An 18683-nucleotide genomic window follows, 5' to 3' on the forward strand; every position below is an offset into this window, starting at 1 on the left:
CCCATCCTAATATAGCGGTCTTTGGTGCTCAGCTGCGATCTCACGTCTCGTCACATGTCCCGTCTCACGTCCCCGACTGCTCCGGCCTTTGGTGCTCAGCTGCGATCACACTTGCTCGCCGACTGCTATCCTCCAGACCCCCATCCTAATATAGCGCGGTGTTACCTGACCCTTGCAGCCAGGAGTCTTTGTCAGCTGCAGTCTCACTTGCTCGCCGGCTGTCTATCCTTCTCCACGTCGCCATTCTCATATAGCGGTCTACTGACTGCTTGCGGCACTTTCACTTTCCCACACTGAATGGCCCAGCAGTCTAAGTTAGTCTATTCTAGTGCTTCTATACTATCAGCTGCACACTCTCTGATGGCTGTTTTTCACTGGGTCGTCGACTGCCTTTCCTGCACGACCCCATCCTAACATGGCTGTGACCCCTTGCAGCTATGCGGTCTTTGGTGCTCAGGTGCGAACGGTCTACTGATTGCTTGCGGCACTTTCACTTTCCCACACTGGATGCACAGCGGTCTAGTCTAGTGCTTCTATACTCTCCTCTGGCTGTTTTTCACTGGGTCGTCGACCGCCTTTCCTGCACTCTCTCACTTGCACTTCCGCCGATATCCCCCCTTATTGCTTATCTATATAACTCCTGGCTCGCCTGCTGGCCTATGCTCATACCTCAGTCTACCTGGTGGGATTCGAGCCCCTGGCCTGATATTTGACCATGTCCCTACGCTTCCCCTGCGCCACCGCTACTGACGAGGATCGCGTTAATTAAAATATTACTTAATCAACGACGCCACGACAGACTGCCCCGCGTTGTTACATTGACCATACTGTAAATCTGCAAACAAAACTTCTGACTCTGAATGGAAGAATAATAAGACCGGAAGGCAGTTCATCAATTTCATCTTTTCTCTCTTCATTGCCAACTGACCGTCTGATCTATGGTCTACTGTTTTTTAATTTATGCAACATCTCAGTTTAAAATTGTCGCGGCGTCAGGCTTCTCAACAAATTGAAACAATATTATACACTTTAGAAATAAAACGAAAAACACCGTAAATTTTGTCTTGAAAGCTTCGTGAAAGGTGAAGGTTATAATGAAGAATATACGCTAATCAATGGAGGTTTGAACGCTATGGGCGTTATCACACGTGAAAGGAATACACGGCGCAAGGTAGTTCGCGTAGCCCGGGGGTCGAAAACCTGCGGCCCACGGAGTAAAATAATCCGGCCTGCAACGCTTCACTGAATCACAGCGACAAAATGAACCAGGCATATACCTGACGATTTGTGAGGAGGCAGAACCCTGGATTCTCTTATTTCCGACCTGTTATATGGTGGAAAAGGGGTTTTCATATGTGATACTCTTACTATCAAAACAACGAAATCACCTTTACGTCAGGGGTGATTTGAAAAATATTTCTTTGGTGAGAATAATGCCTCTGACGCTATTATGACAAATCCAAAATTATTTTGACACAGTGTATCGGTATATCAGATTAAATCACAATGATCGGGGTACTTCCGAGTTTGTCCAAAAAACTCTTTGCAATTCCAAAAGTCTTTTTTGAACTTACGTCTCCTGTGGCAGCAGGGGCTTTAAAATAAGCACGTGCTTGAGAGTTGAGAGAGCACGCACGAGAGGGCACGAACTTTCAATAACGCCCAGTGTCAACCTGATTCCAGCCTGCAAAACGTTTCAAAACCTCTTCATTTTATTGCTTTATCAGCGGTCTCCCGACTTGCTTCCACGGTGGTGTTTTCGCTTGCTCGCCGACTGCCTTTTTTCTTGTTCGCTACGCCCCCATTCTCACATTGACTGCTTGCTGCATGCTTGCATGCATGCAACAACGCAGTGGATGTTTGTTGCTCGCCAACCCACAACAACCCAGCTCAGCGGTCTAATTTCTGGCTGGTCTCACAATTTGCTCCCCGGGCTGCTGACTTTCCTCCTCCACGCCTTATATTGTTCTTTACTTGCTCGATACGGCCCATTCTTGCAGGCTCATCGGTCTGTCTAATGCTTTGGGTACTCAGCTGAAACTCTCCTTGCTCGCCCAACTCCACGCCCCATCCTCGTATAGCTCAGCGGGTCTACTGACCGCTTGCTGCTCTTAATGTGGATGTTGCTCGGCGACTTACAAACCCCATTTCTTTACAGCTCAGCGGTCTACTTGCTGGAACTCAACACTGTTTGGCTGGGGTCGTCTCACTTGCTCACCGGACTGCCCTTTCCTGACTTTCCTCCTCCACGCCACATCGAACACTGTTTGGCTGGGGTCGGTTGTCTCACTTGCTCGCCGAATTCACGGTCACATCCGTCACTTGCTGACAGTCTCTTCCTCCAGGCCCCCACAATATTGTCCCCAAAACTTGTTCGCAGACTGCCTTTCTCATCTGGTTTTACTCACTCACACCGGGCTGCCTTTCTTTCTCCACGTCCCAAATTAGTCTTACTTGTGCGCAGTCTGCCTTTCCTGCGGTGCAGCTCAGAGCTTTACTTTTTCGTTTCCCTACAGCTCAGCGGTCTAGTGCTTCTATACTCAGCTGCACTCTCTGTTGGCGGGACTTCACTTGCTCGTCGATTGCCTTTCCTGCACTCTCTCACTTGCACTCCCGCCGCTATCCTCCCTTCGACCGCTTGCCTATCTATATAACTCCTGGTTCGCCTGCTGGCCTATGCTCATACCTCAGTCTACCTTGTAGGATTCGAACCCCTGGCCTGATGTTTGACCATGACCCTACGCTTCCCCTGCGCCACCGCTACTGACGAGGATCTCGTTAATTAGAATATTACTTAATTAACGACGCCACGCTTGGCAGCCCACGACAGACTGCCCCGCGAAAATCACATTGAACATACAGTAAATCTGCAAACCAAATTTCTGACTCTGAAGGGAGGAATAATAAGACCGGAAAATTGTTAATTAATTTGATCTTTTCTGTCTCCTGTGTCAACAGACCGTCTGAAAATGTCACCAATATTAAATAACTCGCTGATGACCACCAAGCTCAATCATCTCATAAAAACACTATTGACTATTATTTTTTTTGTTTAGTTGGTCTGTAATATTTACGTTTCTGATTTTGCATTTCTTCATAGCGCCGGGGGCGATGAAGGTATTTGGCACGCGAATGAGGACTCGAAAACGAGATCATCCTCCCTCAGATGAAAAGTTTTGAGACTCTGAATTATCTGATGAAACTAGGTTTTCGTTTATTTATTATCGTTTGTTAACAATCCGTTATTCATTTAAACTCTTTTAGTCCTTTCATGACATATGATTACAAAGAAATATATTATGACATAACAACTGAGTGAGCCCTCGCCAAATTTAGTCGAAAAGAGCGCAGCATTCCTCTGGCTACATACTTACATAACATAGTTCGTCTATTCCACCATTTTCCCTCTGTTTCTGCTTGAGTTGTACAGCTCTTGTTGGTTAGAAGAAGAAATATAAGCGATTATGGAAGAAAATATTGAGATGTCATTCCCGAAAATATTTCGTTACCCAAAAACTTTTAACTGCATTACTGTCCGTGTTTTATTCTGCATAAACTTGTGGATCTCTGTTCTCAGGTATGAACTTCAGTTAGTCTCGTGAAAGAAGTAGTCTAAAACATGAAACCCGTATGTCGTGTATTTCTTTGAAAGTTACAAAATATAAACCCAATGTCCAATCTCTATCAGCGGTAATGCAGCAGTGGAAGTCTCGCTAATATATATAGAATAGGAAAAGTAATCACATATATTTGTCGGACGGATATTTTTCCAAATAGTGAATCTGTCTGTGCATGTTTAAAGGGTTTATTATTGTGTATTTTGCTTTAAAGTAGCAAAGCATTGATTTTAATTTTTGTCGGCACGCGAAAGAATTTTGTAATTAAATTTAGTCGATTTTGGCACGCAAGCCGAAAAAGGTACCCACCCCTGTTCTATACTTTGCACAAAATTCACTCCCCCTACCAGGTTCCGGTTGCAACTCTGGCTTCAAGCGTTCAAAACTTTAGGATTTGACAAAATTCTCTGAGTATTAAAAGGGTTCTCTGATGGCTCGAAAAGGTTACGAATCATTAATTTAAGAGTAGGCTAAATCTGGGATTCCAAAACTTTTACAGTTTTTATTGATTTGGTTAAGGTTGTTGCTTACTATCTCAATTTTTGTACGTATTGCTTTTCATAAACTGAATTTCTTTCTAAATCTTTTTGGTTGGAATTAGAATTTCGTATTATATTCAATATGAACTAAAAAGCAAAACATACCTGGGACTCGTTCTAAATTGATGAGTTAGCAAGAAATACAAGCGCAGCGCTTCTCTGATTCTATGCAATGTTTTAAAATAGTGGGATTTATACGTTTCATTAGTTTTAATAGTTGTGTTTTGAATCAAAAGTATGAAATTTACATTGGATATTCCGGTAGTACTCTGTGTGTGAAATTTGATCATTCTTTGCAACCCCCTTCGTTGCTGCGTATCACCTACGGTGTCGCAACTCTAATATGGGTAAAGCTCTGCGCTAAATCGAGACTTTATCAATTGTTACCATTGGTCTGAGAAATTAAACAGGATTTTCTCATGTAACTCGATTATATTGCTATGTATGTTATGTCTCCAACGTTTGGTTTGGACGGAGAAATTAGTGTAAATTGGACATTCAAACAATCGCAAGTAATATTATATTAAGCAAATACCAAATGTCATTTGCATTGTTTACGTTTTTTGATCACGTTTAGAAGCGTGATCCGCTCGTAGCGATCCAGGGTTGCTGGATCCTGGAATAACGGGACTAATTAAAAACGTTTAATTACAAATGACTAATTAGCGTTTTCGTCCACTCTTCGCGCGGGAAGCGCAAGCGACAACGCCTCAGTAGCAAATTTACATGATGGAGTGCGGTCGATTTTGTGTGTGGTTGGCGCTGGAATATTACTTTTTATCAATTTGTCTCTTTGGAACAATATTCAGGTGAGCTAAATATTAACAAGTGTTTGTGAAGCTGCTATATGGTTTCCCTAAAACTCTATATTTTTTATTGATTTAGTTAATGTTGTTGCTTACTATCTCAATTTTTGTACGTATTTGTTTTCATAAACTGATTTCTAAATCTTTTTGGTTGAAATTACAATTTCCCATTATTTTCATTAAGAACTAAAAAGCTAAACATACCTGGGACTCGTTCTAAATTGACGATTAGCGAAAAATACAAGGTTAATAGAATAGCTCTGCTGTTACATTCATCAGATATTCGATATTTTCTCAGGCGTCCTCGCATATTTTTTATATTCAGAATTCAGTGATTCTCACACTTTTTAAGTCGCGCCCGATATAAGTCACTACGTAAGCTGCATTTCACATGACACGCTTTACATCAATGTAATATAGATAACTATCGAAACCTCAAATATAACACCAAATCCATGGATTTAAATATACTTGGCTTTTTTACTTTTATATTTTAGTTATTGTGGATAGACGTATTCCCATTCCCACATTAGAAAGATCTGCAACAGATTATTATTGTGATATCTTAAAGAACTGTCGTTGATGTTAAAATTGAAGATGCGAAGACACGATGTAACGAAACCGAGGGAAAATCTACAGGTAATATTTATACATTTTATTTGACTTTTCGACATCCATGGATTCCCGTAATCAATATGGTAATGCCACATACTTAACAGAAGTAACACCTCATATATTCCACAAACAGTTATGAAAGCGTCATTGGACAGTTTCTTGTCATAATAATTGTACTTCGTTATAACTGCGAGTAGTATCTTATGAAATTAAATGTCTCCAGATATCTGTGACTGTAGAGAGGATTTTCATAAGAAGGTGAATTATGACATAATTGTTAATAGTTTACTCGTCATTTACAAGATGAGGTACAACACAATGTACTACCAGATGATTCCAAATAAGTAATATTTCATAAATTTAGGGGAAATATCTGAATTATTTGCAGGGATGTATCTACGCAAAAGTTTAAAAATGCGCCTCCCTGATGGTATACTACTTAATCAATAAAAGAAATTCGTCTGAATAAGATAGAAGCCTATCGAGTCTGACCAGCAAAGCAAGTATGTAATCGGGTTCTTTTAATTTTAATCGTATAATTAGGTTCAATCTAAAGATCGTTGTTTGGTTGAACAAATCCCTTGGTCAAAAAAAAACAATACCAAAAACTCACAAAATAATGAAATTTTTAACTACTCGGTTAAGGTTTGGGTCGAGAATGAAGATTGCGCTGGAAATTCAAATTTTAAAATTGTTCCTAACCCTAACTAGTTACTGATTTGTTATTTTAAAACTTGGCGGAAGTGTTTTTATCAAATCTCATAATTTGGGGTACTCCTGAAGTACACGTACCATGGCGGACACCGGAACGTAGAATGTGTACCAGGTCAGGGTTAGGCTATGACTTTATTGCAATTTTCCTTTTTTTAGTTCTTTTTGGAGTTCTAGGACTAGCCATGTGACTCCCGTAGTACTTGTACCTAAAATTATGGCCTAACCTGGTACACATGATATGGTGTCCATTTTTGTAATATTTTCGAGTGCTTTTTACAAAATATCCCAATTTAGTATGCTAAAAATAGCGCTGTTTGACATTTAACTACATGTTACACCTTGTTCAATTTTTATTTTCATCGTATATACCTCGCAAATAACAAAGATTATTTAATAAAATAGCGCAGAAAAAGTTGTTGGGTGAAATCATGACAGAGGTCTAACTCTTGTCACAAGATATTATGTATTCTAATTTACTGCTAACAAAAAACGTAACAATTGACGTTGATTTATAACTATAGCTTTTGCTTAGAAATTAGCAAATAACGTAGCCACAGAATTTTTGGTACTCCCGAAATATGTGTACCAAGATGGCGGACACTGGAACGTAGTATGTGTACCAGATTAGGGTTTGGCCATAATTTTGTTCCAATACTCCTATTATAGGTATATTACGTGTTCGGGTACTAGCCGAGTGTATTTCCGTAGTATTTGTACCAGGAATTATGGCCTAATTCGGGAATACTGTCTTTTTTGTATATCTCTACACCGATAATACTTTTTGTTTGATTTGGTATACACTTGGGTATATAGTATAACCCGTTAAATATCACTGCACTAAAAGAACATTCCAAATAAGTAATAGTTCCGATTGTTTTGGAAATCTGCTTCATTTTGTTTTATATTGAGTTATCTTATAGCAGAAAAACTGCATTTCTTCGTTCGTCTTTTGTTTAGTTCAAGCAACAATTCCCGCCTATAAATTTTCTATGGCAAAGTCTGTTAGAACTAGACCATTTTCATTTCGTAGAATCGCACCTTGCAGTTGACTATTCCGCCCAACATAGCCGTAATTTAGCGTTAAAAAGTAGCAACAATCATTCTAAACAACCCTTTCTGGAGCAATAACCAGTGAATATGGCGTAATGAGCACGACACTGTCGATACGGTGTTTTTTGACCTAGGTTCGATTAAACCGAACCCCTGGGGTCGATCTGTTCAAGGTGTTCTATGAAGGTCCTCTGAAATAATTTTATGCCATGAAATCTTTCCATTACATGGTTTTTTACTTATGTAAAATTTTCTATATTCCACCACAGATATCCAAACTTCCACGTTTAGCTGTTTAATTTGGAATTAGTGATCGGGAACAATACGAGTTTCAAATATATCTAATTTGAAATTATTTATTGTAACAATTTACGATTAGAACTTTTTATTCTTTTTGCGCCGCAATCCAGAATTGTCAATGGTAGAAGCTATACCTGCCATACCCTCGATATACGTCACTGTTAATTTGAGAATGAACTAAAGCTACATTTAATTTTAGCTTTCTAAGACACCGCTTGAAAGTTAGAAAGACAGTACATCATTTCATCAAAGGAAATGCCTCGTCATTTGTCTGTTATTTATCACTGATCAATTTGAATGTCTATCGAACCTGGCCAGTATGCAAAGCAAGTATGTAATCGAAATATTTTGATTTTTCCCAGTTTGATTTGCATATTCAGGATAAACCTAAGGATCTTTTGCACAACCTCTATACATTGCGCGGGAAATTGAAAAAAATTCAATTTGTTTTTAACCCTAACTAAATAGTCACTAATTTGGAACTTAGTGTCAAAGTTTTTGTACAAAAGATCCCAATCTAAAGTACTAAAATATTGCTCCTGAATCTTTTACTTTTACTACGTGGTACATATTTTTCAATTTTTTTTTGTACGTTCCTCGCAAATAACAATGGTTATTTAATAATATAAAGTAGAAAAAGTTGTTTGGTGAAATCATGACAGAAGACTTACTCTTGTCACAACTACAGCTTTTGCTTAGAAATTAGCGAATACCGTAGCCACAGACTTTTCGGTACTCCAGAAGTATGTCTACTAAGATGGCGGACACTGGAACGTAGTATGTGTACCAGATTAAGGTTAGACCATAATTTTGTTCCAATACCCATATTTTAGATCTATTACGAGCTCTGGGACTATCCGAGTGACTTCTGTAGTATTTGTACCAGAAATTATCTCTTACTTCGGGAGTACCGACTTTTCTGTATATCGCCCCGCCTATAGTTTTACTTGTTTGTATACCCGGGTTCTGATTTGGTGTACATTTAGGTATATAGTAGTATATCCGGTTAAATATCTCTGCACTAAAAGAAAATTTTCAATATAATAACTGTATTTTTTTGGGAAATCTGAGTCAAATTTTATTCTTATATATTGAGTATATGCTTATTTTATAGCAGAAAAACTGCATTTCTTTGTTCGTCTTTTCTATAGTTTAAGGAACAATGCGCAAGCAACGAGTTTCAATTACATCTAATTTGAAATTATTTGTTGTAACAATTTAGGATTAAAACTTTTCACTCTTTTTGCGTCGCAGTCCTAAGCTAAATACACCTCTGATAATTTTAGAATGAACTAAAAATACATTCAATTTCAGCCTTTTAAGAAACTGCTTTAACGTTAGAAAGACGGTACATCAACTTCATCACAAGAATTTCGTCGTGGTCATTTGTCTGGTATTCATCACTGAGCAAGATGAGAGCCTATCGAGTCCGGCCAGCAGAGCAAGTATGTAATCAAAATCTTTTGAGTCTTTCAATACCATTTTCATATTTAGGATCAAATTAACGATCTTTTGTACACCCCCTCCCCCGGTGAAAACAAAACACCCCCGCTATCGTTCAGAATAATAAATATGTAATTATTCTGTCAGGGTTTGGGTCAGAAATGCAGATTCTGCTGGAAAGATAAATTTACAATAACTAGATAATTATTTATTTTAAAACTTGGCGCAAGTGGTTTTTATCAAATATCACATTTTTGCATTGGTGTCAAGTGCTTTGTACGAAAGATCCTAATCTAGTACACTAAAATAGTGCTCTTGAACCTTTTACTACGTGTTACATATTTTTCAATTTTGATTTTCTTTGTATGTACCTTGCAAACAACGAAGGTTATTTAATAGTTTAAAATAGAAAAAAGTTGTTTAGCAAAGTCACGACAGATGTGTTGCTCTTGTAAAAAGATATATTGTGTGCTAAATTAACAAACCACCTCAAAATTAACGTTGATTTGTGACTATAGATTGTACTCAGAAATAACGTAGCCGCAGACTTTTTCTTCGTATCTCTCCGCAAATAAATATTTTTCTGCATAATATGGTTTCTACCCGATCATGTAATTCATCTCTTAAAATTTGTGGCCGTGGATGGATAAATCGTTTGTAATTTTCGGGCGATTCTGCGACAAAATTATTCTTTTTGTATATTGAGTATAATCTTATCTTGTAGCAGTAAGATTACATTTCTTCGTTCGTTCTCTCCTGTTTAAGCACTAATGCGCTCATATATATAACCAGACCATTTCAACTCGTAGAATCGCCCCATCGATTTAACTATTCTGCCCAACAAAAAACCGTAATTTGGCGTTAAAAGATAGCAACAATCATTCTGAACAACCCATTAACTAAAGCAATATTCCTAGTTGTGTCCTATAGTCTGATGTGGAGATGTACGGGTGTATCGGTATCGGCAATAACGACCAATTTTTTGACATTAGTATTGTATCGGTATCGGCTAAATGTATTCCGATATTTCCGATATATTTAGCTTTTATATAATCGAAAATGTTTTAAAATTCAAGTGTATCTGAACTATAAGCCATGCACATTCCCACCCCCGCGAATGGGATTCGGACTTGTTTTTAGCTATTTCAGCCAAACTAGTTAATATAGGATAATTTACTGCCAAAATTTTATATCGACATTTTAAATATTACATACATTAGGAGGAAATTTTAAAATTAGTGGATTTTGGAATATGTAAAATACAAAATACGACGTTGTGCGAAAAGTTTTTTAATTGAATGCCGTGATCACTAGCGTCAGTTTAGAATGCACTCGAACCAATTAACGCGTCCCGATCGCAAACATCAACTTCTTTTCATGTGATATATTTATTTTTCAATCTTAAATGATGTGTTTTATGAATAATGTACAAAGAAATTTTGTGACTAATGCAAAAAAAATTTTAAATTTGAGAAAGCACCACGTTTTGAAAAAAAATCGGAGAAAAACGGAAATTTCCATGAAACTGTCAGCGCACTTATACGGGCAACTTACGAAAAAAGCCCACTCTTTCGAAAGATGATGTTTTTTTCTGTTATGTTGTCTGGTAATGATTTGGTAGTACGCAAAGTATCCAATTGGCGACTAATCAGAATCTACTTATAATGTCTTGTGTATTAATTTAATTGTCAGTTTGATGTAACCTGAGGTAGCGCCCACAAAAGAACATTTCTACGAAATATCGCGGTAACCCACGGCCATAAAAAGTATTTCAAACTGCATATTGCCCGATTATATTTAGTTTTGATTTGTATTTTCGTAATGTTACTAATAAAGTGGTATCGGTACATCTCAATGAAACATGCACAATTGTTTACAATAAAGGTAGTTAAATTAATTAATATTATTTATGTCATATTTTGTCCATACTATTATTGCGGAGCACTGGTCAAGCTTGTGCGTGCACCGAAAAAATACACAGAATGAAACAAATTCATAGAAATATAAGGAAAAGATGAAATTATAATTAGATGACAAATTGTGCGTATTTGTTGAGAGCTGTGGTTGAAAGTTTGATTTGTTAATTTGACTAGTTTATTCGCAGTCGTTTCTTCGTAAAGCTTTTTGCGTTTAATATTTTTTTTTCTGTCAAGACGCCTGACTATTTTTTACATTTTTATTTTTGTTGGTATAAGACAGTCCCTGCTAGTGGGAATGATTTAAACGCATTTCCCCAATATAACATGTTTCATTTTGTCGCTGTCGCATATTTTTTTTAATTTTTTAATTTTCATTCGGTTCCTAACATTTGATTAATTGAAATAGAAGAGTGCAAGTTAAGTGTAGCGTTTAGAACACAACAGGTGTATTCCTATTTTGAAGTTTGATATTGACGTGAATACAATTTTATATTTGCTCACACTAAAATACGTTTATAGCTCGTGAATTGTTTGTGGCTGTGTTTGCCGTTTATTTATTCATTCCATGTTGGCTAGCAATAAGCACTTTAAAAAATGTTTATGCATGCTTTAGTCTTTGAGAAAGAGTAGGGTATATATTTTTGAATATACTTGTATATAACGAATATACTGACGAACTTTAGTGTAAAGTCTGATTTGTTCGAATCATCTTTTTAAATCAGGGGTGTGCAACTTTTTTCGCAGATATCAATACCTGGGTAAAACCGCGGGCCGCATCTTAAAATACCCTTATCAATAAAAATCGTCTGGATTCGTTTCCAAATATTTGCTGTTAAATCTTATATTAGATTTGATATAGACAAAATTAACTGACAGACTGGAACCAAATCTCATTTAGCTTTTGTATCTCTTAATATTAATTTTGTTTAAACTGCTCTTCCATTGCCTAATCTCAATTGCCAGTTTTTCAAATCATCTGTTGAATCTTTTTTTTTATAAATTTATCAAAGATTTTGAAATCTATTCAATCAAAAAGTTTTGCTTTTACCCCTCAATTATTATGAAATTTATAAAAAGTATTTGAAATTAAACATTTGCCCTTACCGAACAAGCATTTGACCATAGCAATTTGTTGCAACTTGCGTAAACGTTCAAAATGACATACTTTCAAGGAGACTCTTGAGCACTGAACTTGCTTCGCTCTTTAAAATTCGTTGTTTTAAGTTTACTTTTTGTAAGTCTGACTTCTCAGAATACGCAGTCCGTATGTCGGTCAGTCGACAATTCAGGTGTTCAAAGCACTTTTCGTTTTTCGTCTCGGGAAAATATATAATAATTGTAAGAAAGTATATATTGACTTGTTGTCTGTTGATTCACCTATAAATTTGAATTACAAATTCGTCAAATTAGTTTTAAATACTCGACCCAGATTTGTTTGGAAGCCAGTAAGTTCGAACTTTTATTTATATCATTCAAAAAAAATGATAACTAAAGTATGTATATATATATATATATTTTTTTCCATACGAACGTTCTTTTATGTAAATTTGATCAGACGATTGGAATATTCAGGAAAACATGATTTTTCAGACCTCAGTAAATAATACTATTATGATAAATATATGACTACAAATGAAGTACAATCTTATTATCAATATATAGGTATTTTGAATGTGTACAAAGTATTAGTAAAATGTTAATTGAAAAAATTGAAAATGTGAAAATATTCGTGTTCAAAATATTCACAAATTTTAACTTTATTTTTTTCAATCAGATGCCACATTTTCGCAAAATTTCGGAAGAATTACTGAGGGTGAGGTATGGTTAAAATTATTAACAATTAAATAGACAAAATCTGCAAGTTTATTCAGAGTTGAATTACAGCATGTTTTGAATGAATGTATATCTACATACAAATATATTTTTTTGTGTGGTTCACTTTGTTTTTAAAAAGTATTGAAAGCAAATATTTAAGAAAAATTAATAAATTGGAATATTTAAAGTTATTTCTTGATACTTTTTAAATATTTGACTTTTAGATATTAAAGCCAACCGCATGTTGGACTACAATGCTAGGAAGGCACAAAGCGGAATTGATGCGTATTACTCTAATCCTCTAGTCACAGGCACAAGTCACAGGTTTCATTGATGTCTATTTTGGATAGTATCCATGTTTCCGAATTTTCAGATTTACTTTTCATATAATGTTTTTTGATTAGATATTTACAATATGATGAGAAACAGAAAAAAATACACTGTTTTTTACCAAATGCATTGGAAAGTTGAATTGTGAGATCAGCATATCATACTTGCACTTTTCAATTTCATTTCAGTTTTATTTCTAAGTTATTTTTTACTTTGAAAGCCGTTGAAATTTCCGAATTCATTTTTCTGAAGATGGGGAGTTATCAGCCTGCTATATATTTATTGCCTATTGCCCTTTTTCATAAGGAGGTCATCTAAAAAAGATTGTGCGAAAAAACTCCGAAAATACGCAGACCTATTTATGGACAAAGGAAACAGTTAAATATATTCAGAAACAATATAGGATCATATTGGCGATTAGGTATATTTATTGACAGTGCGAGTCAACGCTATCAAGAATACAACAATATATCAATATAAGGCGGTATATTTTACAAACTGGTTTGAATGTCTGAAATATTTGAGAGATAATTTAACGAGACAGACATTTACTACAGTCGCACCCTTATGCATTAACACACTCAGACGCACTTTTATGCAATAACACACTCCATGAAAAATTGATTTTTTTCATCTATTTCACATGTAGTATGATGTAGAGAACAAAAAATAACATGAAATCTGGAATTGTTTTCTGAAGTGAAAACATTAGGAACGTTTTCACACTGCTTGCATGAGCAACATGTACATAGTATTCAACAGATTGAAATAACGAGAATATCACATGAACGAGTTAGCAGCAATCGTAGACCGCCCACTTATCGATCTAGCGGCGTGTATCCTTCGCTCTGACTTAATAGCGACACGGAATAATACACATCCCAAGCGAGAAACGAACAATTCATTTTCAAATATTTAGGTCGATCTTATATTATATCATTGATTAATATTAATTATTAGTGTTTATTAGAAATATAAAAATGAGAATAAAATTTACTTTATAAATTTACGAGCCGAAGATATACAGGGTATTTTGCTTATTATAATTTCGTTAGAAATGACTATTCAAGTTTTAGAAACTTATGTCTGATGTCCTTCATCGAAAACATTTGTTGGTTCAAGAAGTGTTGTACCACTGATTTGTATTATTCAAACCAAAATTGCTGGAGGAAGAAAAAACAATTTCGAGACCTCACTCTTTAATTTTAGTCCGACCATGTAGATACGCATATATTAAGCAACATACATAAAAAGGGTAGCGCTTTATTATTATTTAGAAATTGGATTCTTTTATTTGAATTATAATAATTCGAGAACTCACTCTTTAATATTTCTTGGCTCGACTACCTAGATACGCATAAATAAAGCAACCTAAAAGTGATTTGTTGATTGAAGAAAAAAGTTATGAACCAGTAACATTGAAAAATGTTACGCTGCAAAAACCTCAGTGTCAAAAATTATTGAAAAATGGTTAAGCAGGAAGGGTATTTGTCCATATTTAATAGTTGAGAACCACATATTTCGTACGCACAAGAGATGAAAAGTATTGACTAATATACAGTTTAATTTTTATTGTTACTAACTGTGACAATTTAGTCGTGTTCTCAGCGTTTATCACACATATTTATGATATTTATTTCTGCTTACAATTAAATGATGTCGTGAAATTTACAACTTATTTCAGATAATCGGAAAAACGTATAACGAACTATTTCCTTATTGCGTCATTAACTGAAAGTAAACAGATATTCAGGAGTTAACCAGCTTTACTTCGATATGTAACTTCGTATCACAATATGCTTAAATTTTTGTTTGTTATGATAGTATGTCAAGCTTACTCTTGTACAAGTTTGAGAGCACCTTCGATTTTATGTGAGTACACAATCCAAATTATTTAAAAAAAATGTGTCGAATCGTCGAATTATATTTATATTCATATTTAGTGCGCTGTGAATTCCAATATATGTTTTCAATTACAATCGACCATTCGAGTTTATGAGCTTTTATATGCCAATAAACCCACGTTAGTTCCCGAATAATCTTCAAAAGATTTGATAAGAGAGAATTGTTTTTAATTTGCAGTTCAACCTTTTTATTAAAATTTTATATATTCTAGAATTAGCGTTTAGTGTTGTTTAACTTTTTTATTTGTGTATTTTCAGCAATAGACGCGGATGGAAATAGTTATTTCAATGTAATAAATAACTGGCATGGAAGTTCTTCATGTGAGTAAAATGATGGATGTAGAAAGGATTGCGTCTTTTAATGAAAGAATTAAACCACTTACTAAAATGAAATACTTTTTAAGGACGTTTGGTATATTGGTGGCAGTATATTTAAAATCTCTAATATAATATATTTTGTAAACCAAATTACTAATCAGATTTTATTTTTTATTGAAATGATAAATATGTTATTTTTTCTGAAATTTGAAATGTTTTTAGCCAGTTGAAATTTATCATTTTTTAGTTCTGGCTGACCGAACAACTCATCCTGAAATGATTGGTTCATATGTATTTAACCTAGGATTTGTAAATGGTGAGCTTTATTCCAACTTATAGGTAAATACGCATTATAGATGATGATTTGCTGATTACTTTGAATATTTACTACATTGCCTCACTTGTATTACTTTGAAGTTCATGACAATTTAAGTTACGACGAATAATATGTAACGACAATGCATTATGGCATATAGCCTATGTCAAAACATTGAAAGTTTGTTCAAATCAAAAAATATAATAAAAGCAGTATCATTTTGCTAATTTGGTTTAATTGATATTTTATTCGAGCATGGCAACATATATTCTTAGCATGAATTTGGAATCAAAATATTTGTTTTCAGACGCATCTCTAACCTTCAATGATGATTTATCTAATCAAATTAAAGGTATTGCATGAAAATATAAATTAATTGGAAGAGCGGAGTCGTAATTTTTTAGCAAATTTTGAATGGGGTCGAAGATGGCTGCTATATATTTATACGACACTACGAATAAAACATGCTTATATTCGCTTCTTAATTTTCATATCTGATTTATCATTCCCATCAATGTTACATCCTGCCCGACTGCCAAAATAGCCCAATTAGCTTATTCAATTCTTGCAACAAAATGAAGTCATCTTTAACTCAAAAAAAAAAGTTGCAAGCACTGTTACAGAATAATGGTGAACAAATAATAATAATAAAATATATGTAGTTTACTAAAACAATAAAACAACCTTTTTAGTGGCACAAGTCAATCGTGATGCTGGAATCAGAGCAATGCAACTGCAACATGATTTTGATTGGGATAATTTTTTCGATTCACGATCATGATGTAACTTCCACTATTACTGTAGAAAAACAATATTTATTTAATTTTAAACATTCATTATATAAACGTTTTTCGTTCTCTAAAGCAAAATGAAATGTAAAACAATCGGGCTTTTTGTATTATGGATATTGTATTATATACGTATTAGTCGAAATATCAATTAAGATTTAGCAATGCAAATCAATCAACAAAGATCAGTCATTTTTTTTTCTTTCGATGCTTTTCGATATTGGTGTAGCACATTAATATCTCGAACCCAAACATGATGTCCAATATTTTCCTCAGTTAAACCTTTGGTAGGTTTTTCTCATATTCTGAATATGTTTTCAGCTTTATTCACATTGAACAAGTTTATGTTTGAAACTTTAGTAAAACAAATTGATAAGCCAAAAGCACGAATAGGAGTGTAAATTAATTTGCCCCAATGAAAAAAAAATAAAAAGTATTGGCGTAGAAACTAATATAACCTTCAATTTTATTTAGAAACATGAGTTACAGTCTATATTTAAAAAAAAAAAAAAAAAGGAACCGCCGTTGTAGGCAGGGCTCTGTAAAAGGCAGTACAATCAAATTCTACTTTGCAAATCAGTAGCATAATTCTGTGTAAATACTGCAAAAATTGAATTACTAACTTATTAGCCAATCAGTTGTTACTATAATGAAGGATTCTTTTTTGCTTTCCTCATCACGAGTCGTTGTTTTATTCATTATGATCTTATCAGTGTTTTGCAGATGTTGCCAGATTCGTTACCCAATAAATCATGTGAGCGATGTTGAACAAAGCTTCAGCTACTACAGTGATTAAAGATTAGTCAAAATACTTTTCTGGTTGTCTTTGACATACGACGGTATTACTTTCTTGCACATAAGGTCGGTTAACTATATATGTCGAAAGTTTTTCTGTTGCGGTTCCATTTGCTGATATGATTGGGCGACAAGGATAATTTTCCTTATTGACTTTTAGCTGTGAGCGTAGACGGCCTGGTTTGGGATTTTTCGGAATCATCGCTTCGAACAGTCTATTATCTATTACGCCGGCTTCTTTCATATTATGACATAATTTGGTCACATTATTTCCAATTTGTCTAGAGATGTCTTTAAGATTGTATTCGTACACCAGACTAACAGCTAGATGCCGCATGCCTTCAGTGATATAATATGATCGAGAAAGAATGCACGTACCCCCACCTTTGTCAGCAGGTACGGTCACAATATATCTTGCTTTTTTTTATTCGAGCTTTTTCAAAGCGTGGAATTTGTCTTTTTTGAGATTTGAGAACGTGCGTATTTATGATGCTCCTTTGTTAGTTTCTCGTTTAGGGTGTTGGCATAGTCATTCATATCTGAATTTCGTCCCCGAGGGAGGTTTCCATAGAAGTCTGACCTCGGTCAGACGAAACGTTACAGAAATACTTTTGTGTTAGTGTGCAGCAAGACTAATGAATTGAATAGAATACGTGTTTACAAAGATGCTATTTTCCGATTATCGGAAAGACGTACAATAAATAATTTCCTCTGTGCGTCAACAACTGGATGTAGAACTGCTCATATTCAGGAGCTAATTAGCTTTACTTGGCAAGCTTCGTATAACAATATGCTGAGATATTTATTTGTTATGATATTATGTCAAACTTGTTCTTGTACAAATGGAAGAGAGTTATTGATTGAAGGTGAGTGCAAATCAATATTTTCAATTTCAATCAACTACAAAGAATGGGGCATTTTTTTAATTATTTCGTCTATGTTGAATACTACTCCGCAAAAAAATAAATTCGATCCTTCCTAGTATAAACAATATGATATAACGGAACAATCATAAAACGAGAATATCGGTCAGAGACCGAAGACTTATCGATCGAAAGTTAGGGGATCCCCCCAAAACAGCGCTTTTACTCCATAGTGATACCTTGTGTCCAATCACTAATTAATTACTAACTCGCTAATTATACGACATAACACATCCAAAATCAATAGGCTTCTGGTACGACATATGATGAATGCACATGCAAAATCTGGAGCAGATTCAATCTCGTTTTCGTGAGATATCGCGTGCATCTAACAGACAGACAGACAAAAAGACAGACAAACACCTATCAACATACTTACCGATTAAAATCGATACGTAATACCGTTGGAGTTAGAAAATTTAATCTGTATTGCTAAACTACACAATATATCATGTGAAAAAAATTAATCAAAATCAATCAATTAATCAGAT

General features: G+C 35.0%; 1 protein-coding gene across 1 annotated transcript; it reads left to right on the forward strand.

Annotated features, from left to right (window-relative positions):
• The first annotated feature begins 4868 nt into the window (after positions 1-4868).
• Positions 4869-16635, forward strand: LOC120336913 (uncharacterized). The gene is made up of 9 exons (XM_078109925.1): positions 4869-4965; positions 5460-5601; positions 5966-6080; positions 7841-7971; positions 8956-9086; positions 15311-15373; positions 15618-15686; positions 15994-16038; positions 16379-16635. The coding sequence occupies exons 4-9, from the start codon at positions 7961-7963 to the stop codon at positions 16465-16467; spliced, it is 408 nt and encodes a 135-aa protein (XP_077966051.1). The 5' UTR covers positions 4869-4965; positions 5460-5601; positions 5966-6080; positions 7841-7960; the 3' UTR covers positions 16468-16635.
• Positions 16636-18683: the final 2048 nt, after the last annotated feature.

The sequence above is a fragment of the Styela clava genome, chromosome 2 (assembly GCF_964204865.1).
Source record: "Styela clava chromosome 2, kaStyClav1.hap1.2, whole genome shotgun sequence".
Classification (NCBI taxonomy): Eukaryota; Metazoa; Chordata; class Ascidiacea; order Stolidobranchia; family Styelidae; genus Styela; species Styela clava.